This window comes from Podospora pseudocomata (assembly GCF_035222375.1).
Source record: "Podospora pseudocomata strain CBS 415.72m chromosome 2 map unlocalized CBS415.72m_2.2, whole genome shotgun sequence".
Classification (NCBI taxonomy): Eukaryota; Fungi; Ascomycota; class Sordariomycetes; order Sordariales; family Podosporaceae; genus Podospora; species Podospora pseudocomata.
Window position 1 is genome coordinate 1,713,627 of NW_026946366.1, and position 27,069 is coordinate 1,740,695.

Here is a 27,069-nt window from a genome sequence, read left to right on the forward strand (position 1 = left end):
GGATCACGTAACCTTGGATCAGGTTATATGCCATGTAGGAGGTACGTAGAGGGGCCAGCAAGAGACTTTTGGTTTGGGTGGCGGACCAGAAAGAATCTAATGCTAGATATTGTTTGTTGAGCACCAGTCACCACAACATGGCCATAAAATTCTAACGAGTAGAACATGAAGAGAAACTTCCTAGCTATTTAGGAACCTTTTCTCCCCACATAAACGCCATCCAATGCAGTTAAATAGGTAAATGACAAAGCCCGCACCAACCACACATGCTTCTTCATCCCTATCTTTCCCCCTTCAAATTCCCTGAACCTTTCTGTAAGAAGGCGGCTTCATAGTCCGTTGAATCACCTTTGCCGCCCAAGTTGGGATCAAGCTCATGGCCAGGATCGCCGCAACTCTCCAGTAAAAGCCCCTACCGTACTTGTTAGCCACTGACCCCTCCCCCCAAAAAACACAGCAAGGAAAGAAAAACTTACACCTCCATCAAAAACCCCAAATCAAAATACCCTCCCAAAAACGGCACACTTCCCACAAACACCAAAAACGTGCCCACAATCGACACCACCATCACCCAATGCCACGTCGTAATCTCCACCGCCACCATCAACAGCTCGTTCAGCACCAGCACGGTATAACTAACCGCCACCATCCTCGGGCTGTCCACCTCGGTCAAGACCTGGCTCAACCCCTGAATCAGACACCCCTGGTAAATCGACACAAACACCCACACAAAAAAAGTCCGGTAGCTCAAGCTCCTGCCCTCGGTCAATTCTTTGTACAGCTCCGGATACAGGTTCGCCAGCTCCTCGTCCACATCCTTGTCCAGGACAAGACTCAGCACCGGTGCCGCCGTGTAGATGGTGGCGTACCCGACCATCAACCAGTCTTTGTACAACCCCAACGGCTCAAAGTCGACCGCGATGCTAAACATTGTCTGGCACACCGCAATGATCAACCCTCTGTGGATCACAAACTGGGCCAACTTGGCGCTTCGTTTGTACGAGTTCCTCCCGTGCCACACCAGCAGCTTGGTCAAGTGACAAAACTGCTCGATGCTGAAATCAGCCGCAAGACTGGCCTGTCGTCCTTCCTTGCCGACGATACCAACCCCTACATCTGCCGCCTGAATCATACTAACATCATTCCCTCCATCCCCGATACAGCACACCCTCTTCTTGGTATACTCCTTGATCAGCCTCGCCACCTCCGCCTTTTGCGTCGGCGAGCACCGACAAGCAACAACCGTCGGCAACTTCACCGCCACACTGATAAACTCGGTCCGATAATGCGTCAAAAACAACCCCAAACTCTCCCCATCAATCAGCAAGCAGCTGTCCGGCTTGCTCCTCAAAAAGTCAATATGCTCCTGCGCGCTGTCCTTCCTCCTCAACTTCTCCACAGTATGTATATACTGCCCCCTCGCCACCAGCTTACTGCTCACACCCACACACCTCGCCGTCTCAACCTTGTCCCCCGTCAGCATCCAAATCTTGATCCCCGCGTTCCTCAACAGCTCCAAACTAGGCTTCACATCCCTCTGCAGCTTATCCTCCACCCCCGTGACCCCAAGCAACTCCAAATCATGCTCCAGATACCGGCCCACCACCCCCTGCACCCCGGCCTCCCGTCCACTAATCGCCAAAGCCGCCGTCTTATACTCCTGCTCAAACTCCCTGTACTCCGCATTACTCAACCTCTTCCTCCCCACCACCAGCGTCCTCAGCCCCTCCCTAGCCATATTCGCAGTCTCCTCATCCAACCAATCATTCGCCGCCACAATCCCCATCATGACCGTATCCGCCCCCTTTTGGTAAAACCAAATCTCCCCATCCCCATCCCCTGTCTCATTCAACCTCTCGGCAAACCTAACCACAATCCCCATCCTCTTCCCCTCGCTCGTAAAAGGGAAAATGTCCAATATCCTCACCTTCACCACCACCCTCCCCGTCTCAGTACTCTCCAAAACAATACTCCTCCTGTCCCGATACGCCAACCTCAGCCCAACCGACTCAGTCCACTTCACAATCGCAATCTCATCCGGACTGCTCGCCTGATAAGAATTAACCATCCTCCCCGTCCTCTCATCCTCCTCCGTAGTAGGCGTGACGTTATGACACAGCGCCAGCGCCATCACCACATCCCTCACCCTCGACCCAATCTCCCTCCTCTGCCTCGTAGCCCCAGCCCCCACCCCCGCAGCGCTCGAGCTCGACGGCGTGGCCAAAGGCGGATTGGACACCTGGCTCAGATTCGTAGCACCAAGATTAAACCCCTGCCTCACATACCCCGCCACCTCGTCCATCGCATCATTAGCATACGACACCGTCCCGACATGAATCTTCTTCATCTCCATGTCGTTTTGCGTCAATGTCCCCGTCTTGTCGCTGAGGAGGTACTCGATCCTCCCCAAGTCCTCCGGTATCGTCGACGTCCTCACCACCGCGCCCGGGATCCCGGGGTCCCGCTGGATAAACCATGAATAAACCGATTTTCCCATGTCGAGATTGACACGGAGGGAAATCGGCACGATGGTCGAGAACAGGACCAGAAACTTCATAATCTTGATGTACCACACGTCAGTCTTTGTGTTGCCGAAACCTTCCGCCGCGACCAGGATGATGGACAGGGCGAGGGTGAGGAAGCAGAGGATTTTGGTAAGCGAGTTGATTTCGTATTCGAGAAGGCCAGTCTTCGAGCGGGAGGGCGAGGTTGACAGGGCGGAGCGGGTTTGCGGACCGCTGTAGATTACCACCGCCAAGGTGGTGGCGTGTGAGGCAATGACCGTGTTGGCCCAGGCGGTGTTGTCGATGGAGAGGGGAGCTGCCTTGGCTTGCTCATCGCTGCTGGCAAAGGCGTTGGTGCTCACAGCATCCTGCCGTGTGGGCAGCAGCTCCAAGGTGCCGGTGAACTCGTTGACCTTTCTGTCTGGCTTGCCAGCGGTGACGCGAAGGCGAACAAGCTCCTCGATTGGTAGGTTTTGCGAGAGGGGAGAGGCAAGACGTAATTTCCAGTCAGTTTCACCGTCGAGCTGGTCTGTTCTGATAAAGGTTTCTCCGTTTGAGCTTCCCTCAGCAGCTCCTCCGGCAGCAGACTCGACATCCTTTGAGCTGCCCTGCCCAGGATCGACAGGGTGATCGACCAGTAGCGACTCTTCTTTCGGTGGTGGTACTTCCGGCTCTCCTTGATGGGCCGCGGCTTCGTTTGAAAGACACTTTAAAACAATGACATCGGCCGGTACACGATGCCCCTTGCTGAGCTTCAGGACATCGCCCACCTTGAGATCCTTGGACTTTTTGCTGATTTCATGAACATGAGACGAAGCGAAGCGGTGTGAGCCGTCAGCCTCCATTTGCTCTTCCTCCTCTCTGATATCCGACAGTCTGTCCCCTTGTGGAATAGCACGTTTTGAACCTTTCCGTACGTGAGATGATTTGAGTGTCTTCCTTGACCGAAGATTTGCGCTACCCACTCCTGGTTCGTCGAACTGCAGTACCGTATACAATTCAGAGTTGGCCTCATTGTCTCTCCTCCTCCTCTCGAGATCATCATAGGCTTCCTTCCCCAGAGTGATCACCAAAACAAACGCTAATGGCGCAATGTACGTGGAAAGATAACCGATTCTCAGCGCCGGAATGATCTGCGACAAGGCCACCAACAAAAAGTACATGTTGAAGAAGAAGGAGAACTCGTTGTACAGCGTCACTGGCAAAAAGCTCCACGCTGTGTACTTGGCGTTTGATATCGAGTTTGGTGGGAACCGTATCACCTGTCGTGAGCCAACAGCCACCAGTCTGGATGACGATGGGTCGTCCTCTTCTTTTTCCTCTTCCTCTTGGTTGTCCTTGCCATGATCTGCGCCTGTTCCCGACATGAAACTAGGCAGCCGGAGTCTCCCAACCCGAAGGGTGTCGGCAGCAAAAGATCGTCGTCGCCGCCGAGGGCCTGAACCACCGCCGTGCTCGCTGAGCAGCGGGGCATCGTCTCTCCCGCCCGTGCTGGCATCGGAGTAGCGTGGGTTGTTTCCATCATCGTCCCTCAGAAGCGCCTCGGCGTCTTCCTCGCCTGCGGCCCGGTTGCGTCCCAGCTCGCCGTATCCATTCCGGTTAGCCCCTCGACGTAGGCCACCCATACGAAGCGTACGCAAAGCTATCCTCGGAGCTCGTCGTTCGGTTTGTTTTGGCTGCTGACTGGCCTGCGAGGAGCCAGAGGCGGGAGTCGGGTCGAGTTCTTCGATATCGAGATCTAGTTCGGAGTCCGAGTCGTCCGGCGAGTCTGGCGGAGCAGACGGGTGGTACTGGCTTGGGGGAGGCATTCCCGCATGAGATTCGGGCCCTCAAAAGAGGCGTTGGGTACCAGGGACTGGCTTTTAAATTTTAGATGACCTCCTGTTCTGATTTCCGTTGGTCGGAACTGCCTTCCCTTCTAGAAAATGAGTAGCAACAGTGTCGTCCAGTTCCTTCCTATCGACATGTCTTGTGCTCGACAAAGAGCTTCCATAAAAAGGGTTATTGAGTTTGTGTTGCCAGCGGAGAGGGGGGGGGTGTGGGCTGAACGGAGCCAGTTTTGAGGATACGTTGCCCTTTAGTGCAAAAAGACGGCAAACCTTTCTAAAACTCTCTATGTTCTTGTAGTAGAAAGCAAAAAGCTGCTACCTAGAGACGGGATATATGATAAGAGAGATGTCGAATCTCAAAAATGACGAATGCTCTTCCTGAAAATAATACCTAAGCCACAGCTGGCCAACACTGGGACGTCCTGTTACGAATGCAGTTGCGCACCTGCAGCCGTTTAGCGCATAAATGTAACGGGACTCGGAAGATCGCGGTGTCCTGCTATGTATCTGTTAATGCAATACGGCCCACATGGCTGCGTCACTGTCTGTGCACGTGAAAGCGGCACAGGGTCTTGCCAGCTCCCGCAAGTACAGCCCTAACAGATGCAGCTGGGCCACTGGAACACACCTGCAGTAAGGACAGCGTTTCCCTTTGGCTTGTGGCAGCGCCTCCGTCATCCATCGCCAGTCTTGCCAACTTGCACCAAGACCAGGAGTGAGACTTGACTGCCTCTGTTCGGATCCAGTCCCACACAAGATGATTCGCTGCTAGAATCCTTTTCTGCCTTTTAAGTCTCCGGTTTTTGCTGTATACTACCTACTAAGTAGGTGATTTTTTTTTCTTCGCCCCCCTTTCCAGCTTGGGTTTTGGGACAGGGGCAATAACGGCAGGGTTCCGCCAAACGCGACTTGGTTGCCGTGTGTTCACGAGATGCTAACCGGCATTCTTCAACCATAGTACTTCTATTCTCTTCACCGCGCCATTGCGCATAGTAGCGCATCTTCTAATCATCTCACAATGTCGTCCGATGCGCCGACGGCATCATGGCATCCCGCCATGATGCCCAATTATCTGGCTGCCGAACCACCTCCAAGTCTCCCAACAGAAGCTACTTCGAGTCCAACACCGAGTCCGCCGCCGCAAAATCAACCGGAAGCCGCCAGAGAGACTCGGCAACTGAGCCATGTTCATGAAACTTCAGAAGACCACGACACGGGTGCTTGGTTTCCGGACTATGGGACTTCAAATGCCGATTGGATGAAGAAGACTACGGACGATGCGCCAGCACCGGCACCCGCGCCAGTCGAGGATTCAGTTGAACCTGCTCCTGAGAAGCCTGCTTCTGAGGAGAAGGCTGAAGAAACAGCGGCCGAAACTACCAATGCCTCCAAGCACCTCAGCACCATGTCCTTTACCCGAACCGTATCCTCGGAGATGAACTGGAACGACGACGATGACCCCGAGTGGAGCATCACCTCACCTGCGGCCCAGCACGACCCTTCCAAGTTCCTTCCAGAGACAGGAAGGACAAATTCGTTTCCCAATACCTCGCATTTGGAGCAGCAGCCAGCCCCAGAACTGGAGCAGGCTCTCCCTGCCACTGAGGCCGAAGACTTGATTAGAGAAATCGAACAAGAAGAGGCCGCTGAAAATGCGGCCGACGCAGGCTTTGACAACCAATTTGGCGAACAGAATGACCACCAGTATATTGGCGGTAACATCACAGGGACTGCCGAGGATGCTCAGGAGGCCAGGTTCGATGAGGGACTTGCCTTGATTCCTTCAGCTGAGCCAGCTGCGCCGCAGCCTGCGAAGAACGACGGCGCCGGAGACGATTTGTTCGGAGGGGATGGGGAAAGCGAGGAGGACGACTTTTTCAGCAATGTCAAAGGGGACGAGACCGAACACCAGGATGCATTCGAGCCACAACCCCTGGAACGCAAGTCTACAATGGATGTCTTGAACTCGTTGAATGTTGGCTCAGCACATAACGGTTTCGAACCATTGAAGGAGACAGTCGAGGAAGAAGAGGCTGAGGATGAGGTGCCACAACCACAAGAAACCCAGGAACTCAAGGTGGAGGAGACCCCGGCTGCTTCACAGGACGAGCCGAAGCCCGAAACCCAAGAGGATCTTGATGCCAAGTGGAAGGAGATGTTTGGTGATGAGGAAGAGGAAGAATTCCTCCTCGAGTCCGATACTGAGCCAAAAGAGGAGGTGGACGCAGCTGCATTCCTGGGCAGCGATGACGAGAGTCTGCTCGATGACGAGACAGGCACTGAAGCGCCAGCAGCCCCAGGATATCAGCCAGCACCTACTGCGCCGGTTGCTACCAGCCAATATCTTCCCCAGCCGTCATCTGCAGCTGCTCCTGTAGTCAGCCCATATGTGCCGACTGGAACATCTAGGACCCCAACCCAGGCGAATCCATATTTCCCACCAGCCCCAACTATTCCACCCGCTGCTGTATCTCCATATGGGGTACCTGCCTCTGCTCCCCCAGCCCAAAACTTTGGATATGGCGCCCCTCCACTCCCTGTACAGGAGAAGCCCAAAGCACAAAGCTTTGTGGATAAAGGCAAGGGCGGGTATCAATCACCATATGATCTTCCAATGGAGGTTGTGAAACCCAAGAAGCGCGCCAGCGCCTTGCCTCTTCAGAGAAACAGCTCGGCCCCCCTTGCCCCCGGACCGGTTGTCCCACCACCACCAAGAAGCGCAAGCTTATACCAGAGTCAACCCATGGCCTCTCCTCTGCCATCGAGCGGTCTTGCTGGGCCCAGTCTGGCGCGCCCTGGCTCCAGCGGCTTGTCACAAGGTCAGGCTCCTGCAGCAGCAAAGAAGACTCCACAAGAGGCCTTCTTTGAGGATCTTCCCATCACAACGAAGCCTCGTCCTGCCTCCCGTAATAAGGGCTTACCATCTCCGTCTCAAACAAGTCCATATGGGCCTCCGGCACAATCAGTGCCGCCCCACGCTGTTCCGCCTCCTGTGAATCATCAAATGGCACAACCTCCTCCGGGACCTTTCAGCCCCCCCGGATCTCAGTCGGAGTTCCCTTCTCTAGTGGCACCCCCCAAGGTCAATCCTTATGCTGCTTTGCCTTCCAGTGCTGGCCTGGCTCCCGCACCTGCGCCTGCAGCCTCGACCCGCTACTCTCCAGCCCTCCCTGGTGCTCCACAGCCGAATGGCCATGTCCCTCCTCCGGCCTTGAGCCGCTTCTCCCCCGCTCCTCCCTCTCGACAAGCCAGTGGTACCTACCCACCACACAGCGCGGCTTCGGCGCCTCCTATATTGCCTCACCAGCCCCGTACTTCAAGCCCGTTGGCTCATTTCGAGATTACCAATGAGCGATCTAGACCACACCAGCCGACCCATCTCGCCGAGAACACTTTGGCAGAGAGACGTAGTGTCAGCTCTATGCACGATTCCAGGCTCCAAAGGGTATCATCTTTGCCCCCAACACGGGAGGTGGAGGAAGAAGACGGTCCATCCGCAGCACAACAGTCCCCCCCTGGCCGTGCGATGCCGCCTCTTCCAATGTCTCCTCCAGAGTCGAAATATGCACCATCAGCGTTTCAAGCAAGACAAACGCCGCCCCCTTCTTCTCACTCTGGCCAAGCCATCTTGTCCCCTCCCAAGCGGGCAATGTCTACCCACAGTCCGTTGGTCATGTCTCCCGAATTTGCTCCGCCACCTAGGTCACAGACACAGTCACCAGGAGCACTCTATGGCAACAGGGTCACCAAACAGGCCGAGCCGCTTCCTCGACCATCATCGGTCCAGGATCTTACGTCTCCTCACCTCACCGGATATGCCCCTCAAGTGCCAGCCCCAGCTGCCCCTGCCTCGACTTCCTCGCGCCCAAGAGGGTTCTCGCTCAACATGAATGTCATTCCGCCTACGGATGGGCGGGAGCATGATCCACTGCAGAGATGGAGGGGCGCTCCTCTTCTTTCGTGGGGCGTTGGCGGTTCAATGGTCACCATGTTTCCCAAGGAGGTGCCGCGCTATGGCATGAACCAGAGTGTCCCGTCAGTTGTGCGTAGTCCTGGAGAAGTCAAGGTCAAGAACGCCAAGGACATTGCCCCGTTAGAGGAGCGCCTAACCAAGTTCCCCGGTCCCCTCAAGGGCAAGTCCAAGAAGAAGGAGGCTATCTCCTGGCTGAGTGCGGGCATTGAATCTCTCGAGCGTGGTTTGCCCAACACTTTTGGGATGCAATCCCATCTGGCTCATGACGATAAGCGGGCGTTTGAGCGGGTTCTCTTGTGGAAGATTCTGCGAGTTTTCATCGAGCATGACGGTATTCTCGAAGGCAACCCTGCCGTTGAGAAGGCCGTAAGAGACTTGCTATCCCCCTCCCCTGCGACAGAAGCCGCGGTTCCGTACCTGAACGGGGGCGCTTCTCTTGGGCTTAGCGATTCACCCGCAACCTCCATGCGGACCGATTCCGTCGACTCGGCCACTGTTGAGAGCATCCGCCGACATCTTCTCAGCGGCGAGAGTGAGAAGGCTATCTGGGCCGCGGCTGATCAGCGTCTGTGGGGTCACGCTCTTCTTCTTGCCAACGCCCTTGCTCCCAACCTGTATAAGCAGGTTGCGCATGAGTTTGTGAAGAAGGAGGTCAACTTCCCTGGCCATAACAATGAGTCGCTTGCCGCCTTGTATGAAGTCCTTTCAGGAAACCACGATGAGACTGTTGACGAGCTGGTGCCCGTTCACGCTCGTGCTGGGCTTCAGCTCGTTGCCAAGGACCCATCACTTGGGCCTTCCAAGGATGCTATGGAGGGTCTTGACAAGTGGCGCGAAACTCTCAGCCTCATCCTGAGCAACAGGAGCGTTGGCGATGCCAAGGCCATTAACTCACTCGGCACCTTGCTTTCTGGGTATGGAAGGGCTGAAGCCGCTCATATCTGCTTCATGTTTGCACGCCACAACACCATCTTTGGCGGATTCGACGATCCAAACTCTCACTTCGTGCTGGTTGGATCCGACCACAAGAGGCAGGCTGAGCAGTTTGCCAAAGAGATTGAGCCTCTCTTGCTGAGCGAAGTGTACGAGTATGGCCAAAGCCTTGCCGGGAACTCGAACGTGGTTATTTCGAATCCTCACTTGGCCGCATACAAGCTGCAGCATGCATATGCCCTGGCGGAATACGGGTTCAGAGATAAAGCTTTGCAGTACTGCGAGGTCATTGCTGCGTCGATCACTGCACAGACCAAACGCTCGCCGTATCATCATCACATCCTGGAAAATGCAGTCGAGGATCTTATGAAGAGGCTGAAGTCAGCCCCCAAGGAGGAGTCCAACTCCTGGATCCCCAAGCCAAGCATGAACAAGGTCTCGGACTCGATGTGGAACCGCTTCAACAAGTTTGTTGCTGGTGACGACAATGATGAGTCTGGTCAGGGCGCTGCTGGTGATGCAGCTGAATCCGGGCCGTTTGGCCGAATTGCTGGAGATACCCCGACTATTAGCCGGCCTCCATCTGCGAACAACCTGGAGACGTTTGGCGCTGCCATTCCCAGCTACGGCATGCCGGTCGCCTCTGTCTCCAACGGGCCTGTGGTGTCCTCGGCGCCGCCAACCAGAGCTGCCTCTCGCTATGCGCCAGGAGGCCCGGCTCAGCCTGCGGCCGGTGCTGGCAATCCGTACGCTCCACGCACTTCCATGGAGCGCAGCTCGGGCGAGTATAACCGGAGTTCCGTTGAGCTGCCCAGGAGGTCTCTGGACATGCAGTCCGGATACAGCCCGGTGAGGACCTCATCCCCAGCTCAACAGTACACGGCATATGGCGGTGGATACAACCCTGCTGGGGAGTCGCCGCGCAGCCCACCGGTGCAGCAACAGCCTGCTCAGTTCGCTGCAGCCGCACCAGGCCACCAGCCATATGAATATCCCGGTGCGCCGATCAATGGTGGGAATGTTGCCAGTGATCTGCCCACTCCCACTTCTGAGAAGCAAGGCTTTGAAACCAAGACTGAGGCCGCTGGGACCTCTGGTTATCAGGCCCCCTCGTACGGATATGAGCCGCCATCGTTCACTCCCTACGAGGCACTAAAGGAGGAGGAGAAGCCTGCATCGGAGGAGACTACTGGCGACGGCGGATATGAGCCTCCCTCGTATCAACCATACAGTTACGAACCCCCCTCATACCAGCCTGACCCGCCCTCTAACGAGGACGAAAAGTCTGGTGATGAGAAGCCCAAGCCCAAGAAGAAGAGTTTCATGGATGATGACGATGATGACTACCCTCCCATGAAGCCATCATCATCGACACCAGCGGAGAAGAGCAAGGAAGAGAAAGACAGGGAAAACGCAGAGATGTTCCGCAAGGCAGCTGAAGAAGATGGTAGGCCCCCTTTCGCCCCCTTTTTCACCAGTATAACAGCGCTGACCATATCACAGCCAAACGCGCCGAAGCAGCCAAAGCGCAAAAGAAAGGATGGGGCTTCGGCTCCTGGTTCGGCGGCAGGAAATCCGACGCCATGCCCCAGCAGCAAGAAGCCGCCGGCACGCCCAACAAACCCATCCGTGCCAAGCTTGGCGAGGCCAATTCTTTCTATTACGACCCTGAGCTCAAGCGGTGGGTGAATAAGAACAGTTCTGGGGAGGACACAGTCAAGAAGGCGACGCCTCCTCCTCCAAAGGCGGGACCGCCGGGTGGTGGTGCTAGGTCTGCGACGGCTAGTCCGTCTTTTCCTCCTCCGGGGGCGGCTGATCCGGGGAGGGCCAGTGCGCCTCCTCCGAGGGTTGCGTCTGTTGGGAACCTGACGCCGCCAGGGTCGGGATCTGAGATTGGTTTGAGTGCGCCGCCTGCTGGGCCGGTGGGCATGCTGAGGAGTGCGAGCAGTACTAGCACTGCTAGTGCGCCGCCTGGTGGTGGGGCGAGACCGCCTATGGGGGGTGCGGGACCGGCGAAGAGCTTGAACAATAGCAGTAGTATCGATGATTTGTTGGGTGCGGCGGGGCCGAGGAGGCCGGGGCAGGGGAAGAAGCCTAGGAAGAGCGCTAGGTATGTGGATGTTATGACGAAGGATTGATTGAGGATTGTCAAAGGATTGGGATGGGAATAAGGGTTGGGGGGGATATGTGAATATGCTCATTATGGGGTTTATGAAAGAAGGGTATAATAAAACGGGGGGGAGAGGGGGTGGGGTGTACAGTGGGTTGTACAGTTGACTGTTTTGTATTTATAGAAGCTGAGCCTTTTGTGTAATAACTTTTTGTTTTTTTGCTGGTGTTTGGTGGGTTGGGGTTGCGAATATATGGGATTCACAGGATTCTCTGTTTTATTATGGCAAATACTGTCTTGCTGTCATACATACTAAGGGGTATCTATCTGTCTATCCCATTCTCGATATTAATAACGCCTTTTTCCATTGTGTCCGCCCCCAAGCAATCCTAGACAGCAAATAACGCCGCGCTGCAAATCATTACCCGATATCCCATCCAGCTGCTATTCTCTTTACGAACTAAAAGACGAGACGTAATACTACCGCCTGTTAGCAACCCCCCGGTCTCAAGATCTTCATGGAGGAAAAACTCACAGTAACAACATCCTCCATCCCCCCCACCCCACCCCCCACCCCACCGCTAGAATGCGGCACATAGACATACAGTATCAAAGCGTGCTCGTCGCTAAAACAAGCGATAACCCTCCCCTCCAGCCGTCCCACACTCAACACCCTGCTCCAGTCCTTCCCGTCGACCCTAACAGTAGCCCACTTATCCCTCCCCGCCTCTCTAAACACCGTACTCGGGTGCTCCTCGAGCGGCATCGCCAACTGACTAGGATCCAGCTCAGGGTTCTCCAGCCCGTCCCAGACAGAGGTTATATCCAGCGTGTCAGTTCTCAACCGTAGCCGCAACGAGCCGTGCATGTTAGCTGATAACTCCAACTTTGGGTCCTTGGTCACGATGTTGTTGTGGGAAGAGGAGGAGGGAGAAGCGGTAGTCAAAGCAAGCTTGGTGAACCGATCGGAGATTGCTTTGAGCTGGAGGAGGGGGGGAAGTTGGATGTGGACGTCTGGCTCGCGGACTTTGGGCTGCATGATTGTTTCTACTGTGTCTGGGTGCAGGACGCGGACGGGGATGTCCTGGGTGATGATCTTTTCGCGTTCTCGTCTCATTTGGAGTTCTAGGGGTTCGGTGGGGAAGGGGGAGGGGTTGTTGAAGGGGTCGTTGTCGTCGTCGTCGTCGGCGGCGGGCCTGGAATGAGGGGCTGCTGGGTTGGGACCTCCGGAGTCTTTGGTCATTGTGTGGATTACCATCGATAACATCGGGGCGCCGTCCTTTTTTGTGAGGCGGAGGTTGGCGTTGTGGGAGTTGATGGCGGAGCGGAGGGCTCGTTGGAGGGGGGCGAGGGGAAGCTCGAGGTTGATGGTGTTGGCTGGTTCGTTGGATTGGAGTTGGTAGTTGTCGAAGATTAGGTCTGCTGAGAGGGAGCTAGATAGAGGCGTTAGCTAGCTAGTAGAGGGTAAATGGGGGGAAGGGGGGACATACGCCCAGACTTGTGATCCCACCTCTGGGATCACGGTGAAGCGGACCGTGTCATCGTCGAGACGGATCCAGGCGATCTTCTCGAGGGAGTTCAACGCTGCGGCGAGCTCTGCGAAACATGTTAGCAACGGCCCACATAAATGGCAATCAGCGGGCAATAATTTGGTGTGGTAATTTACTTGAAAAAGTTCTGATGTTCTTGAGATCCGTCTTGAACCGCATATTCAATGGTCATAAATGCACATCACAGAAAAAGGTAACACATGTGAGATGAGATGCATTCAATTAAGTTGTGCCGTCGTGTCGTGTCAGATCACAAGCTTACATCCATGGTACGCACACTAAAGCTAGTGCGGGGCAGTACCTGGGGTTCCTGATCTGCCCCGCTATGCTTCCCTAACCCCCCCCGCCTAGATAAACCCCCTCGTCCAGCTGTAGTCTATCGATGACAATTAAAAAGAAATCAGCCAAACGGCGCCCTTCGTAGGAAACCAAACCAGAATCCAAGTTCGTTGCAACTGTACCCTCGCGCCTACCAAAAAATTCCATAGATATCCCCCACATGGTCGTTCATCCGTAACCCGTTTGTACACAATATTGCGCTCATGTCATCATACACAGTCCATCACTTCATCCCGTTATACCTCCTGTGGAGCTTGTGCTTTCCACCACCTCTCCCATCCCGAATCCCTCGCTCTGGCCAGGTCCGGCTGGCCCCATAGCCCCGGCACATAAGGGGGATACTGTGGTGCCTGCCGACGATTCTCTCTTCTCCGGCGAGGGTTCAGTGCGTCGGCAATATATCGAAAAGGCCTCCATAGACGGCTCCTCTTCACCATGTACCCTGCCTGGACCCTCGCCTGATCGCAATACCCACAACTCTTCCAACCCAGATCGCCGAGTGCAGTTTTTTGTTTTGTAGTCGCCTTCTTCAGCTTTGAGACCGTACCAACGCATGGCATAGGGAGCACCGGGTGTCCGCAGGTGTGGTAGGCTTTCTGGCGGCAAATCGGGCATGTTGGACGGTTGTCTGCCACGATGCCAAGATAGTGCTTGATGCAATGACTTCCGAACCGGTGTCCACAAGGCAGCTCACTCCATGTTTCTGTCGTGCCTTCTGGGTTTTCTGTGCCAACTAGGTCGGTGCAGATAGGGCATGACGCTTCCGGGTCTGGGGTTTCGATTTTCTTTTCCGACTCGACCACGGTTGGCCCGCCTTTTCGGTCGTAGAAAGCTACCATTTTCCCCATTCTGCTGTTTAGGTGAAATAGCGTCTGGAGCAGAAGAAAAGATAATAAGAGGGGAGAGCTTTTGCCGATAACAGCGGCAATTTCTGTCCAAGTCCAAGGCCTGCCTGCGGCTATTTGCACTGGCGGTACAGCCCCGGGTGACATTCAGATGAGTTGAAGGGGGGTTGTTGGGAACGAAGGAGTCCCCTTTTGCTTTTTGAGCAGCGTTCGGCGAGAAAATAGGCGTGGAGCGGAGGGCGGACAAGGCTGCCAGCAAAAGGCAGATTGGCTGGGCTGAGTTTCTAAGCCCGAAAGAACAACATGAGATAAACAAGCGCGAGCAAAAGAAAAGAAGTGGAGGAAAACCAGGGCTCTTGGGGACAGCACAGCTGAATGTCAAGAAGAAGAAGATGGAGAGAGGGCAGGGCAGGCTGCCAGAATATATTTTGCACGCTCGACGTGTGAACTTCAGAACCAAACGACAACTGGTACCCGGAGCTCGGCCTCCCCAACTTATACCATCCACATCAACCTTAAAAGGCATGCGTCGAAGCAAACCTGACAGATGCCGGCGCGCCAATGAAATGACGCAGACACATGATCATGACCTCTCCCTCGACAATCTTGCCTAGGCTCAGCGCCGGTCCCGTCTGCCAATGGGGGGTCAATCAAAGCTAACAGCTCCCGTCAGCTAGGGCTACCCAGGACTCCCGCATCAACCTGCGTCCCTGAGGCGCCTAAATTCCGACAGCTAGCATCTCGACGGGCTGCTTTCGTACGATTTGTGCTTTGGAGATTTTGAGTTTCTGCTACACGTCCTGGCATCCCCCAGCCCTAAAACGAAGCCGTTGTTTCTTCCCAGGCCTTCTTCTGTGCCTTCACCATGTTTGCTTCCGGAACTCCTTGAGAGAGGACCTGGCCCGCAAGGTTCTTTCGAGACATGCATCACGGGTGGGGCACCTGATGGATCCACGCGGGCATCGAACCCACAGGCCACAGGTTCTCTCACTGCACCTCTCCGGCAAATGCAGATATGATTTGATGTATCGCTTTTCCCGAGGCTCTGGGAGGGTGTTGAAGAAGGTGAGCTCATGACTGCATTATTCTCCCTTGCCAGTAGCTTTCGTGCGTGGCTTCGTGAAATGGTCGGCATTTCTTATCACCTTATCTACATGGTTCCCCCCCCCTGCTGCCCACCCCCGCCGAACAGCCTTGGCAAGACACGGCCGCTTGGCAAAAGGTGAGGACCGACCACCGACCGCAAAACGCCACAAGAAAGTACACTGCGCAAACACGACCGTTGACACCTTGACACCTTGACACCTTGACACCTTGACAGCCCTGTCACCAACCACCACGTCGCATCACGCATACACGATGGATTCCGCTCCAGCCCAGTCCACCGCGCTCGTTCGCAAGCGGACAGATACAGAGCTGATGCCACCACCTCCTCGAGCAAAACGCATCAAACGACCAAAGCGAGTCCTGGACGAGGATACCTACACCGATGCCTTGTCCCACATCATCGCCCGCGACTTCTTCCCTGGCCTGCTTGAGAGCGAGACCCAGCAAGAATATCTCGATGCCCTGGATTCCAAAGATGACGAGTGGATTGCGAGTGCTGGCCGCCGGCTCCAGCAAGTAGTTATGACACCTGGCCGACGACGAAACCTCGCGACTCCTTTGCGGCAGCCCTTGCAGACAACAACGGGTCAGACACCTCTGAATTTCGTGGGTGACACGCCTGCCTCGATTGCATCATCTTCGGTAACAGCCGCGACCAACAAGGCAACAAATGTGGACACCAACATGTCTCTTGCAGCCTTCCAATCGAAATACACCTCGGAAGACAACGAGTCCTTTTACAAGCTGCTCGACAGACAAAATCAAAAACACGTCGAGAAATACGCCTGGCTATGGACTGGAAACAAGCTACCTTCAAAACAACAGCTTAAACAAAAGGAGGTGCAGGCCAAGTTGCTCGCTCAACGGGGCGCGACGGGTCTAACAGACGATGGCTTCAAAAAGGACCGACTCGCCATAATGGATCAGGATGCTTTTGACCGCCCAGCAGCACCAGACCAATGGAAGTTCAAGCCACAAAACGAACTCATGTTCACGCCTGCTGGCATCGAAGGGGTGGAGACGGTGTCGGAAAGAAGAGAAAGGGAATCAAGAATGGATCAGAAGAGGGTCGTCTACGAGAACACAAGAGTGCCGGGCCCAAATCTGAAAATTACCACTGAAGGTGAAGAAGATAGGTCTCGGGCTGGATCACCTACTCTATCCGAAATCCGAAACGCCATCGCCGGCAAGAGAAGAGCGTGTGACACGGAAACCAAAGCTAGCAGCGTCGCGGGAGGTGAAACACCAAGGGTGAATGGCTATGCTTTTGTTGACGATGAAGAGCCGGAGCCAGAACCGGTCAGGAGGTCAAAATCATCAAAGGCACCGGTCATCAATCTTGGTCCGGGGGATGCAACGCCTAATCCGTTCAAAATCCAGGAACAGCGGGGACGAGAGGCGCTGCATCATCGGATGGTGGAGAGAATAGCGCAATCCAAGAGAACGAGCGCGAAGCTGGGGGTGACCGGGAAGGTGGAGAGGACGCCGGCGCCCAAGTTTCCTAGTAGTCCTAAGGTTGGGGCTCCGGGGCTTACACCTGCTGCGCAGAGGTTGTGGGGGAAGATTGGGGGTTCTGGGAGGGGGAACGAGTCGCCTTTTAGCGGGTCGGTGAAGGCGACCCCGAGGGCGGCGACGCCCAAGCTGAAGGGATCGGGGCTGAAGAGTATGGGGAAATAGATGGGGCGGCAGCATGGGAATGGGAGTTTGGCTTGTGATACCCTAGAGTTTTCCATTTCGTTTGAATGTTTTGTACTAGCATTTTAGATAGCTACGTGGCTTGTAGTCGGGAATGTACAATGTATTGCGGAATATATGATGGTACCTTTCTTGAGGTTCACCTGGTGGTGTTCCAAACGCGCGTGGCCATCCCGCGCCCGCCAAAAACAGTGGGGCTGGTTGTGTCCCGAGTCCACGGATCACTACCGGCCGCCAGGCAGGGGCCCCCGGCTCAGCTTTGGACAGGGGCTGGATCAACGTCACTCCCAAATTTTTGCGGCTCTTTCCAATTTCCTCGGCTCCGTGCCCACGAACCGGCCGGCTCCATTCGGAGTTTAGGAACATCCACACAGTCTACGATATCACTCACCCAGCCTCACAATATGAGAGGTGTATCGCAGCACAATATCTCTCGATAACGACTTTCTTTTTTTTTTTCTTTTTTTCACAATCGAGAATTGAGGGATCAACTGCAGCGCAGAATGAGGTTAGCGGACCTCCTCGTCGACCTGGCCGCCGTGGCCAGTGCGTCGAAAAGCGTGGCGGCCAAGCATGTCGCGCTGAGGGCGAGGCAGGTGGAGAGGTATGGGCAGACGTCGAGTATATTGAGGGATGCTCTTCTCGGGAGGCAGAAGGCAGCACAAGGTCAAAAAGAGGAACCACCAAATGTGGAGAGGGGGGATGAGGAAAAAGCAACACCACCAGCAGCAGCCGAAACTCACCAGCAGCCAGAGCCGCCAAAAGAAAAGGAGGTGTCGGGTACCATTCCCAAGGAAGCACCGCCGCCGCCGCCGCCGCCGGAAGAGACAACACAACCCGCTCCTACCCCAGAAAAGAAACGCCCAACCCAAGAATTCAAACCAGCCCCCTGGGCAGAAGGTTCCATCGCCCTTTTGAAGCAGGGGTTTGTCCCGCCCAGAAGACCACCAACTTCCCTCCCTAGCATTGGAAAACAAAAGATCGACATCCCTCTTCTGAAAGTTGACGAGACAGAAGAGGTAGATGTCAGTTCTCTGTTTCACACGTCTAAGGGTTCCAAAATCCTGGAGGCCTTGAAGTCGAAGGAGGACGAAACCAAAGAAGCGGCAGGGGAGTACGTCCAGGTTGCTGAGGCTGGCAAAACCGAAAACAAGGTGGTTGAAAAAGAAGAAGAGCAGCCATCAAAGGAGGTTGACTCGGCGCCGGCGGTGAAAGCCGTGATATTCGAACCGACCAAAGAAGAAGAGCAGCCATCAAAGGAGGTTGACTCGGCGCCGGCGGTGAAAGCCGTGATATTCGAACCGACCAAAGAAGTCGTGGCAGAGCCAGTAAAGGAAGTCGTCTCCAAGCCTTTAGAGGAAGCCGTTTCGGAACCCATCAAAGAAGTCGTCTCCGAGCCTCTGGAAGAGGTCCTCTCAACCCCCGAAAAAGAAGTCACAGCAGAAATCACCCCCTCCCCACCACCACCACCACCACCCGCACAATACGAACTCCGCGAGTCCCGAGTCCCCTCCACCCGCCTCGGCCGCCTCTGGAACTACGGCGGCCTAGCAGCAGGCATGCTTGCCGGCGCAGTCACCGAGTCCGTCTCCCGCACCTTCAACGGCTCCTCCTCCTCCTCTTCTTCTTCCGTAATGCTCTCCCCATCAAACATGACCCGTCTAGTCAGCAAACTTTCCCGCATGCGCGGTGCGGCCCTCAAGCTAGGCCAGATGATGTCCTTCCAGGACGCAAAAATGCTCCCCCCCCCTATCCAAGAGGTCTTGCAGCGTGTCCAAGACAGAGCAGATTACATGCCCTCCTACCAGCGCGACCGCGTCCTCGGTCAGAACTTGGGAGAGAACTGGAGGGAGCTATTCAGTGAATTTGACGAGAAACCTATTGCAGCCGCCTCGATAGGGCAGGTTCACCGCGCGGTGCTGAAACAGTCTGGGGAGAGGGTTGCAGTCAAGATTCAGTTCCCGGGTGTGGCGGAGAGTATCAATTCTGACTTGGACAACATTGCCGTGTTGCTGACCGCGACAAAGCTGCTCCCGAAGGGGTTGTACTTGGATAAGACGATCGAGAATGCGAGGTTGGAGCTGGGGTGGGAGTGTGATTATGAGCGGGAGGCGGGGTGCGCGGAGAGATACAGGCAGAACCTGCTGTCTGATGAGGTGTTTGCCGTGCCGGGGATCTATCCCGAGGCGAGCGGGAGGCATGTGCTGACGATGGAGTGGATGTCTGGCACCGGAGTGACGCGAATCGCACCAAACCTGTCGCAAGAGCAAAAAGATTGGATCGGGACGCAGATCTTGAGGTTGTGTCTCAGGGAAATCACAGAGTTCAAATTCATGCAGACGGACCCGAACTGGACGAATTTCTTGTACAACCCCCAGGAAAACAAGCTGGAGCTGTTGGACTTCGGGGCGTCGAGGGAGTACCCTGACTCTTTTATCAAGCTGTATGTCCAGCTTTTGGAGGCTTCGTCACGGAATGATAAAGATGCGGTGAAGGAATTGTCGGAGGAGTTGGGGTACTTGACTGGTCATGAAAGCAAGCAGATGCTCGAGGCGCACTTGACGAGCGTGATGACGCTCGCGGAACCGTTCATGGAGACGGCGCCGGAGGTGTACGATTTTAGGGATCAGACGATTACGGAAAGAGTGAAAGCGCAGATTGGGGTCATGATACATGAGCGGTTGGCGCCGCCGCCCGAGGAGACGTATTCGTTGCATCGGAAGCTGTCGGGTGCGTTTTTGCTGTGTGCGAGGTTGGGTAGCAGGGTGAGGTGTAGGGAGTTGTTCCAGGACGCTCTGGAAAAGTCGGGGTATAAGAAGGACTGATGGACATGTGTAAGATCGTGTAAGATGAGTTGTTAAAATCATGCAGAAAGCGTCAAGGCAAGCTGTGTCGTGTCTTGGGTAGAATACACCTGGAGAGCATGTCTGCTAAAGGAGATCATTATCTTACCAACCCCCCTCCACCAATAATCACAGCTACATCCGGCATCGAGACAAGTAAACGTGCCCTAGCGCTTACTATAGCTATGTCTGACTTGATGATATTATAGTTGGAATGTTAATAGTAACGACCAACGGGCCGACTAATAGACGACCCGCTCACCGTCACTATCAACCAACCATTCCAACCACCTACAAACCCCTACCCTTCCCAACTCGTGCCCCATAACCCCCAAACAAATCACCGATCGTCCACCGTCCTCCGAGCCCAAGGCAGCAACTTCTTCTCCTTACCCGCCACCTTCTTCCTCCTCCTCTCAATCGCCCTATCCACCTGCCCCTTCTTCATCCCCTTGAACGTCTCCACCACCACCCTCTTCTTCTGCTCGCTCCTCTTCAGATAGAAAGGATTCTTCCCCTGCCTCACCAGCTCCTTCTCCTTCTTCTTGTGCTCATCCAGCACCTTTTGCGCCTTGTCCTTCCTCTCCTGCGCCTTCTTCTTGCTCTCCATCGACAGCAACGCCTTCTGCAGCTTCTCCTTCTCCTCCGCGTTCTTGCTCTTCTTGATCGCCACCCGAAGCTCCTGCATCTCCTTCTCGCGGTACTCATCCAAAAAAGCGTACGCTTTTCGGGCTTTGATCTCGTCTATTTTCGACGTGGCCGACATGGTGGAGGGCGCAAAGAAGCGGGGGTCGCGATGCTGGGGTTTGGTCGAGGTTGGGTCGAGGAGGAAGTCACGGCGGCGGGAGACCTGGCGTTTTGACGACAACTCGACAGGGGCGTGTTTGCTTGTGCGGGAGGGCTTTTCCAGGGGTTTCTTGTGATTCTTCTCAAGAGAAAACTTGTTGTCGTTGTTGCTGTTATCCCGAGAGCTGGACGCTTCGGAAGCCGCGCTGCTGGAGCGGCGCTTGCGCTTGTTGAGCTTGTCGCCCAGGGCTGCTTGGGCTTTGGCGAGGGCGCCAAAGGAGAGCTGGTGGGTGGGTTGGGGGGTGTCATCTTCCGATTGATCCTCGCCGTCTTCGGGGTCTGAGCCGAGTTCGGAGTTTTCCTGGGAAGATTTTGTTAGCATTTTGTTCTGAAAGTGAAAATATGGCGAGTTGCAAACCTCATCGCTGCCGCTTCTCATCTCAGCCTCACTCATGTCCTCGTCCTCTTCACTGTCAAACCCGGCACCCTCCTCACTTGGCGCATCGCTTATCTCCTCGACATCTGATTCAGGCTCCGGCTCATACCTGGGGCGAACCCGCCTCTGCAGGAGAGTGGGAGGCGGCTGCTTGCGTTTGACGGATGACATGGTGGTTTATGAATGACGCTTGTTTGCAAAGTACCGGCAGGAGTGATGAGCGTGAATGAGAATAACTAAGTCAGGCAGTGAGATTCTGTATCGCTCGTTTGGACTGTTTGACGGTGTGTAGTGTCGGTGCTGTGTGGGGTGGTTGATGAGATTTCGCGATAGAAGGCGAACCTTGATTGATGCCTTGTCGTTGACCAGTTGGAAAAAAATGTTGGAGAGCAAGCGACGTGCTGCACTAACAGAAACGGGTGGAAAGTATGGTGGTAACTGTTTACAACGTACATAGACCCACTTTTCGCGGATGGCTATGTTCTTTATAGCAGTATGGCAACAGCCATCAGTTCAACGGAGCAGAATACAAGAAAATCACAGGTAATTCGAAGTTCAACAGGCTCAATAGCCTACAAGAATATTTATATTCATACCATCCGCATACAGCCCCAGATCAAGTCATCGTCTTCATCAAGTGCAAGCAACAAGCTCTGGTATCATTCTCCCTAACAAAATCACCACCCAAACGCCATTCCCATGATCGCTATGACATCAAACCTAACAGACCGCCCATTCATGACATAAACTGTACAAATCCGCTCCCCAAGCCTTAAAACCGCGGTCTTTTACTAGGAGCATCACCGCCACTGCCCCTCGACTCCCGCGCTCTCTTCCTCTCAAGCTCCTCCATCATGATCCTCTCCCCAGCACTCATCTTCTTCGGCTGCGCAACCATGACCTTCTTGGGCGCCCCAGCAAGCGCGTTCCTGAACACATTCTTCGCCGCCGGTGGCTTAACCCCAAACTTCAACGACACCTTCGCCGGTGGTGCCGCCGCCGCCGCCCCCTCAGCAAGCTTACCCTCCCCCTCCTTTATCTCCCCCTCCTTCTTCTCCCCATCCTTCTTCTCCGCCTGGTCCTTCCCCTCAACCTTCTCTTCCCCCCCACTCCCCGGCGTCGGCGTCGGTGTCGTACTCTCACCCTTCTTCCCAAAACTCAACTTAATCCTCTCCCCCTCCTCCCTCCTCAACTCTTTTTCCCTCTCCCCCTCCAAATCCACCCCCCTCTCCTCCGCCTCCCTCCTAGCGCGTTCAATCTGCCCCTTCAAAACAGCCATCTCCCTCTCCTCATCCCCCTTGTCCATCATCTCCCTCCTCCTAACCGCCTCCCTCCTCCTCATCGCCTCAGGACTGTCATCCACCCAAGCAATAAACAACCCATCCTCCTTCTCCACAACCCTACAAATCCCCTCCCGCCCAATGTACTTCACAAACTCCGTCAAGCTATGCCACCTCGTCGCATTCAAATGAACATGATCCTTCTTTGCAATCACCTCCTGATAGAATTTATTCGCGTGAATCTCCTTTTCTCCATGGCTCGTCTTGAGAAGGGAGATGAACTCTTGTTGGAACGCACGGGAGTAATCGTCGGTGACTTGCTTGATGTTTTGCCCTACAGACAGCGCGCGCCGGGTGTGCGATTCGGACTGGCAGTGCATCTTGAAGGCGTTCTCGTCTCTGCAGGCCTTTTCGCAGATTTGGCAGAACCAGCGGAGGCGCGTGAGGCCTTTTTGCTTCATCTTGTTGGAGAGGTATTTGGTTGAGCCGACTTCTGCTTTGCCCATGGTTGATGAAGGGGGGAAACTCGCTGCGCGCGAGCCGAGCGGAGGTAGGAAGGGTAGGTGGGTGGTTTAAATGACGGGAATGGTCGTCGCGATTATTTGACGAGGGTCCAGGACTCGAGATTTGGTGGGTGATGCGAAAGGCGAGTTTGCGACAGGTTTTGGGAAGCGTGGAAAGTTGAAAGGCGTGAATGCGAGGGGGAAGCAAAGTCGCCCCCACAAGGCTGATTGATTAACTGGCTGGCCTGAAAGGCTCGGCGCCGGAGCTCTTTCACAACCCTAACCCGCTTTTGATCAAGCAAGAGGGCAGAACAGTTACTAAATGATGCTCGCAATATTCACACATAGACACCCGGTTTATCCAAAACCTTCCATGTATGATTCCTTTTGAACATTTACTGTAATAATCCCTTCGAAGTCCACTCCCTCCCTTCCGCACGCCTACCAGACGCCTCTGTGTCTCTCATCTACAGCCCCCTTCCCAAGGTATCACCTCTTGCTCTATCGCACTAATCATCTCTTAAAGCAAACGCCATGCTTTCTTGCCTCAAATTATCAACCCCCGCTCTATCATCTCTAACCCCAGCACCCCAATCAATCAAGTGCGTGTTCCTGTCTTCACCATTGCCGCCCATGTTAGCTCCTCTGTCCCTTTCTCGGAAAGAGCAAAACTGCAAGGTTGCTTATCGGTTTAGTTCCCATACTCAAGGAAAGTAAACAAGCTCGTGTGCAGGATATTCATGGCCCTCTCAGCATCCCGCGATTCTATCACGCACGAGATGTTGATCTCGCTGGCACCTATATATAGTTCAATCAGTCAGCATATGATATGTCGCACAAGTGCCCTTGCACTCTGAAGGCAAAACATACCCTGAGAAATCATCTCGATATTGATCGAATTCTCACCCAACGTCGAAAACATCTTGCCCGCAATACCCCTCATGTTCTTCATCTCGGCCCCCACCAGACTCAAAATTGTCATGTTGTGAATCACCGTCACATCGCCGCACTCCCTCAGCTCCTCCACAGCCTGGTTCAGGCTGTCATACTCGGAGCTGCCGTTATGTACCGCAATGGAAACATGCACCTCGCTCGTGGAGATCAAATCCACCGAGATACGCCTCTGGTTGAGGATGGAAAACACCCTCGCCAAAAAGGCGTGGGCAATCGACCTCTTGTTCGAGTGGATGTTGAGGATTGAGATCTTGTCCTTGACCGTCACGGCAGTAGGACGCTTCGGCTTCTTGCGGGCCGATGGGTCGGATGGTTTCCTCGGCCGTTGGATCTGCTGGTCGGCGGCCAGGGTAGGGTCTGGCTTGACGATGGTGCCTTCGCCGCGGGGGTTCTTGACGTTCTTGATTCTGATGGGGATTGGGGGCTGGGCCTTGATCACTTGGTCCATGGTCAAGTGGTGGATGACTTCGGAGCCGTAAAAGGTCAACTCGGCGGCCTCCGCTGGGGTGATGGAAGGGATGAGTCTGGCGGTGGGGACCTTGGTAGGGTCGGCGGTGAAGATGCCATCAACTTCCTTCCAGATCTGAAGCTCTTCAGCCCTGAGGCCGACAGCAGCCAGGGAAGCGCAGAGATCCGTGTAGCCACGGCCGATGTCACCATCCAAAAGACTTCCAGGGACGTTACCGAAGAAGCCAGTGACGACTGGTACACGGTCCTCACACGCAAGCATCTTCTTGGCAATGACGGCGGTGACTTGACGGTAAAAGCCGGCATCGAGCCGCCCTGGGCTGTCAAGGTGTAGTACGTCAGCCAAGTCAACATACTCGGCATCGACTCCCTATGTCGTGTCAGTATTGTTCATCGTCGCAACCTATCCCTCAACAAAACTTACCCTGTCCTTGAGCAGATAAGTCATAAACCTACAGCTCAGCTTCTCACCAAAGCTCACCACCCTGTCCTTCGCCCTCGAGTTGATCTCCAAATTGAAGCGCTTAGCAGCCAAGAGATACTCATTGAGCAAGTGGCAGTCCTTCTCCGTATACTTCTTCACGGCCGCGCTCAGCTCCGCATCCTTGATAAAAGTCTCGGCCGCATCCACATGATCATCCAATATGTCCTGAACAATGCGCTTGGCCTCCTCCAGTAGCACATCCTGTGACTCCTCATCACCAGCCAAAGCAACAATAGCCCTAAGCTTTTTGTACACCTCCAATAACCTATCCGCGCAACAAACAAGCACGTTGTCAGTCCATCAGGTAAACTTTCAGGTAACAGCAACGTGGGGCGTGCCGATCCGGGGGTTGTGTGTGTGATGTGTGGGGGAGAGGGGTCAAGGAAAAGAACACGGGGAATGCGGGATACCCCCAAAAGGGCATGGGAATTTCCAACATCCAGACACATACATGTCTCTCCCCAAACCTGCACATTCTCCCCCGTCCCGCACTCTCACAAGCGGTCTCTCCCGAAAATTGACACCCCCAACCCATAACCCCATACCGCATACCCCATAACCGACAGGAAATAAAAACAAAAATCAAAAACTCACCTGCTCGTGGTCCCCGTCACCTTCTTCCCCGTGCTCCTCGCCGAGCACACCACCACCAGCCGATTATTCTCCACATGCGTCCTGATGATATCCTCCGCAATCCTATCAGGAAACTTGCCCACGCTCGTGCCACCAAACTTTTGCACCACCCACCCGTTCGTGCTGGTGTTTTTCAGTAGCGCTTGGACCATTTTGTCGTTGTGTTTCTAGTGTACCGGCAGGCAAAAAAAATATTGCTTCTTCCGCTTTGCTGACCCTTGCTAGTGAGGGTGACTCAAAAAGACCGTTGGTTTTTGGGGAGGTATTCCTCAAAAATGAAAAGGATAAAGAAAACGTCGAGTGAGAAACCGATGAAACGGTCTATATATCTCAACTCAACTCAATTCTCTCTCGGCTGTGTCTCAACAAGACCGGGAAGAAGGATACCACCAAAAAGCGCAATGGCTCCAATGGCTAGGCTGAGGAAAGATATTTGAATGCTGAAGAGGGTGAGCGATGACTCTTCTCTTGTCCCCTGGTCCTGAGTGAAGTGGGGAGGGGTGTAATCTTTAAATATCAACAGTTAGCGCATTGGATGCCTTATATATAAAATTCAATAAAAGAAGAGAACCCTTCCCCCCCCCCCGGAGACGCCCGGCTGCTGCTGTCTGTCGTGAAGAGGTGAGTGAGAGCGTGCAGTTCCTCGTGGGGCTTCGGGTGAGACACATATGCCCACTACCTACTACAGTCACATGCTGCGCGGCGGGAGGGAATTGGAATTGGTAGGTTCGGGCAAGTGGAAGTATCCAGATGTTTTCGTGCTCGTGCAATGCGGGATATGACCAACCACCTCGTGAAAATGAAATTGAAGGGGTAGGTGAGGTGCAAGTACCTTTTTTTTGTGTTGTATATACTAACACCCCAAACGTCCAGGCGCAGGTGCCGTAGGTGTAGGTAGGTGGGCGGGCAAAATCCTCGTCCAGTAGTAGCAATTGGTTTTCAATGCAGTTGTTGAAAAAAATAAAGCCACACTCCCAAAAGAAAGTGGTATAACCTCTCGGTCCAGACAACCGGAAGGGATGTTTTGCCTTAACAACCTGGGCGAGGGCTCCGCATAAAAAACCGGAGAGAGAGTGAGATATCGGAGATGGAGGGGTGGTGGTAGTAAAAAAAAAAAGAACTAAGAGGCGGATGACTCCTCCGTTCAACACAAGCAATCAAGCCCCCGGTCCTGGTTCTCCAAACTGTAACAAGGAAGAGAGAGAGAGAGAGAGAGAGAAGAAAAATGCGAGAGAGAGAGAGAGAGGAGACACAAAGGCCGATCCGGTAAAAAAAAACCCCAAGGTAATCGAGCAACAACCCACACACCCCCAATCCGACCGAGTCACAACTGACAACAACCCGGGAAGGGGAAGGGAAGGGATATCGGATGCTCGTTACCGCGCCGGTACAGGCGTCTGGGGACCGCTGCGCTTGTTAGAGACCGCCTACTTCGGAGGCAGGGTTTTCGTGACTTTGCTGTCATTCATCAGAAACTCGCTGCTGGAGTACCTTGGAGTGTGGGGCCCGCCCGCCTGTGGTGGGGTCCTGTCTGAAGTTTCGCGAACCGCCACGCTGGAGTGCATGTGAGATTTCGACAAGGAGAAATCGAGTTCCTGGCCACTTGCAGGCCACTTGTTCGTGGGTCTCGATGGATATGAATCGGGGTTGTTGCTGTTCAAGTCTGCATCTGACGTAGTAATGGCCCTTGAACGTGAACATCACGGTCATATTTGGAAGGATACACACACGGACGGGAACATATTCAGAGAGTAGAACAATTTCAAAAAGCTCTTTCAAAATCGCCACAAAATCACG

General features: G+C 54.4%; 8 protein-coding genes across 8 annotated transcripts; 3 read left to right on the plus strand and 5 right to left on the minus strand.

Moving 5' to 3' along the window:
• Positions 1-54: 54 nt before the first annotated feature.
• NEO1 (putative aminophospholipid-translocase) lies at positions 55-4,749 on the minus strand. Its single transcript, XM_062887861.1, has 2 exons — positions 477-4,749; positions 55-412 (listed from the first exon to the last, which is right to left on the minus strand). Exons 1-2 carry the CDS (start codon positions 4,310-4,312, stop codon positions 295-297), a joined length of 3,954 nt encoding a protein of 1,317 aa, XP_062746034.1. The 5' UTR covers positions 4,313-4,749; the 3' UTR covers positions 55-294.
• Positions 4,750-5,004: 255 nt separating this feature from the next.
• On the plus strand, positions 5,005-11,475 carry SEC16 (vesicle coat component). Its single transcript, XM_062887862.1, has 2 exons — positions 5,005-10,686; positions 10,743-11,475. The coding sequence occupies exons 1-2, from the start codon at positions 5,352-5,354 to the stop codon at positions 11,375-11,377; spliced, it is 5,970 nt and encodes a 1,989-aa protein (XP_062746035.1). The 5' UTR covers positions 5,005-5,351; the 3' UTR covers positions 11,378-11,475.
• A 129-nt stretch (positions 11,476-11,604) lies between these two features.
• On the minus strand, positions 11,605-13,853 carry hus1 (Checkpoint protein hus1; the record flags this gene model as incomplete). Its single annotated transcript, XM_062883380.1, has 4 exons — positions 11,605-11,829; positions 11,885-12,782; positions 12,840-12,945; positions 13,481-13,853. The coding sequence occupies 4 exons, from the start codon at positions 13,851-13,853 to the stop codon at positions 11,803-11,805; spliced, it is 1,404 nt and encodes a 467-aa protein (XP_062746036.1). The 3' UTR covers positions 11,605-11,802.
• A 1,589-nt stretch (positions 13,854-15,442) lies between these two features.
• QC762_209600 (uncharacterized protein) lies at positions 15,443-16,867 on the plus strand (the record flags this gene model as incomplete). Its single annotated transcript, XM_062887863.1, has 1 exon — positions 15,443-16,867. One exon carries the CDS (start codon positions 15,443-15,445, stop codon positions 16,865-16,867), a length of 1,425 nt encoding a protein of 474 aa, XP_062746037.1.
• Positions 16,868-17,388: 521 nt separating this feature from the next.
• QC762_209610 (uncharacterized protein) lies at positions 17,389-19,710 on the plus strand (the record flags this gene model as incomplete). Its single annotated transcript, XM_062887864.1, has 2 exons — positions 17,389-18,093; positions 18,166-19,710. The coding sequence occupies 2 exons, from the start codon at positions 17,389-17,391 to the stop codon at positions 19,708-19,710; spliced, it is 2,250 nt and encodes a 749-aa protein (XP_062746038.1).
• A 40-nt stretch (positions 19,711-19,750) lies between these two features.
• On the minus strand, positions 19,751-21,346 carry RRP36 (rRNA biogenesis protein rrp36). The gene is made up of 2 exons (XM_062887865.1): positions 20,933-21,346; positions 19,751-20,875 (listed from the first exon to the last, which is right to left on the minus strand). Exons 1-2 carry the CDS (start codon positions 21,119-21,121, stop codon positions 20,069-20,071), a joined length of 996 nt encoding a protein of 331 aa, XP_062746039.1. The 5' UTR covers positions 21,122-21,346; the 3' UTR covers positions 19,751-20,068.
• Positions 21,347-21,722: 376 nt separating this feature from the next.
• Positions 21,723-22,736, minus strand: QC762_209640 (uncharacterized protein; the record flags this gene model as incomplete). The annotated part of the gene is made up of 2 exons (XM_062887866.1): positions 21,723-22,233; positions 22,405-22,736. The coding sequence occupies 2 exons, from the start codon at positions 22,734-22,736 to the stop codon at positions 21,723-21,725; spliced, it is 843 nt and encodes a 280-aa protein (XP_062746040.1).
• Positions 22,737-23,424: 688 nt separating this feature from the next.
• On the minus strand, positions 23,425-25,424 carry QC762_209650 (uncharacterized protein; the record flags this gene model as incomplete). Its single annotated transcript, XM_062887867.1, has 4 exons — positions 23,425-23,531; positions 23,604-24,525; positions 24,580-24,904; positions 25,234-25,424. The coding sequence occupies 4 exons, from the start codon at positions 25,422-25,424 to the stop codon at positions 23,425-23,427; spliced, it is 1,545 nt and encodes a 514-aa protein (XP_062746041.1).
• Positions 25,425-27,069: the final 1,645 nt, after the last annotated feature.

Coding starts and splice junctions, on each gene's coding strand:
- NEO1 (XM_062887861.1), bottom strand. CDS start 4,312: ATGCCTCCCCCAAGCCAGTACCACCCGTCTGCTCCGCCAGACTCGCCG. Junction 413..476: donor TTGGGGTTTTTGATGGAGGT/GTAAGTTTTTCT, acceptor CAAGTACGGTAG/GGGCTTTTACTGGAGAGTTG.
- SEC16 (XM_062887862.1), top strand. CDS start 5,352: ATGTCGTCCGATGCGCCGACGGCATCATGGCATCCCGCCATGATGCCC. Junction 10,687..10,742: donor CAAGGCAGCTGAAGAAGATG/GTAGGCCCCCTT, acceptor ACCATATCACAG/CCAAACGCGCCGAAGCAGCC.
- RRP36 (XM_062887865.1), bottom strand. CDS start 21,121: ATGTCATCCGTCAAACGCAAGCAGCCGCCTCCCACTCTCCTGCAGAGG. Junction 20,876..20,932: donor TGAGAAGCGGCAGCGATGAG/GTTTGCAACTCG, acceptor AAATCTTCCCAG/GAAAACTCCGAACTCGGCTC.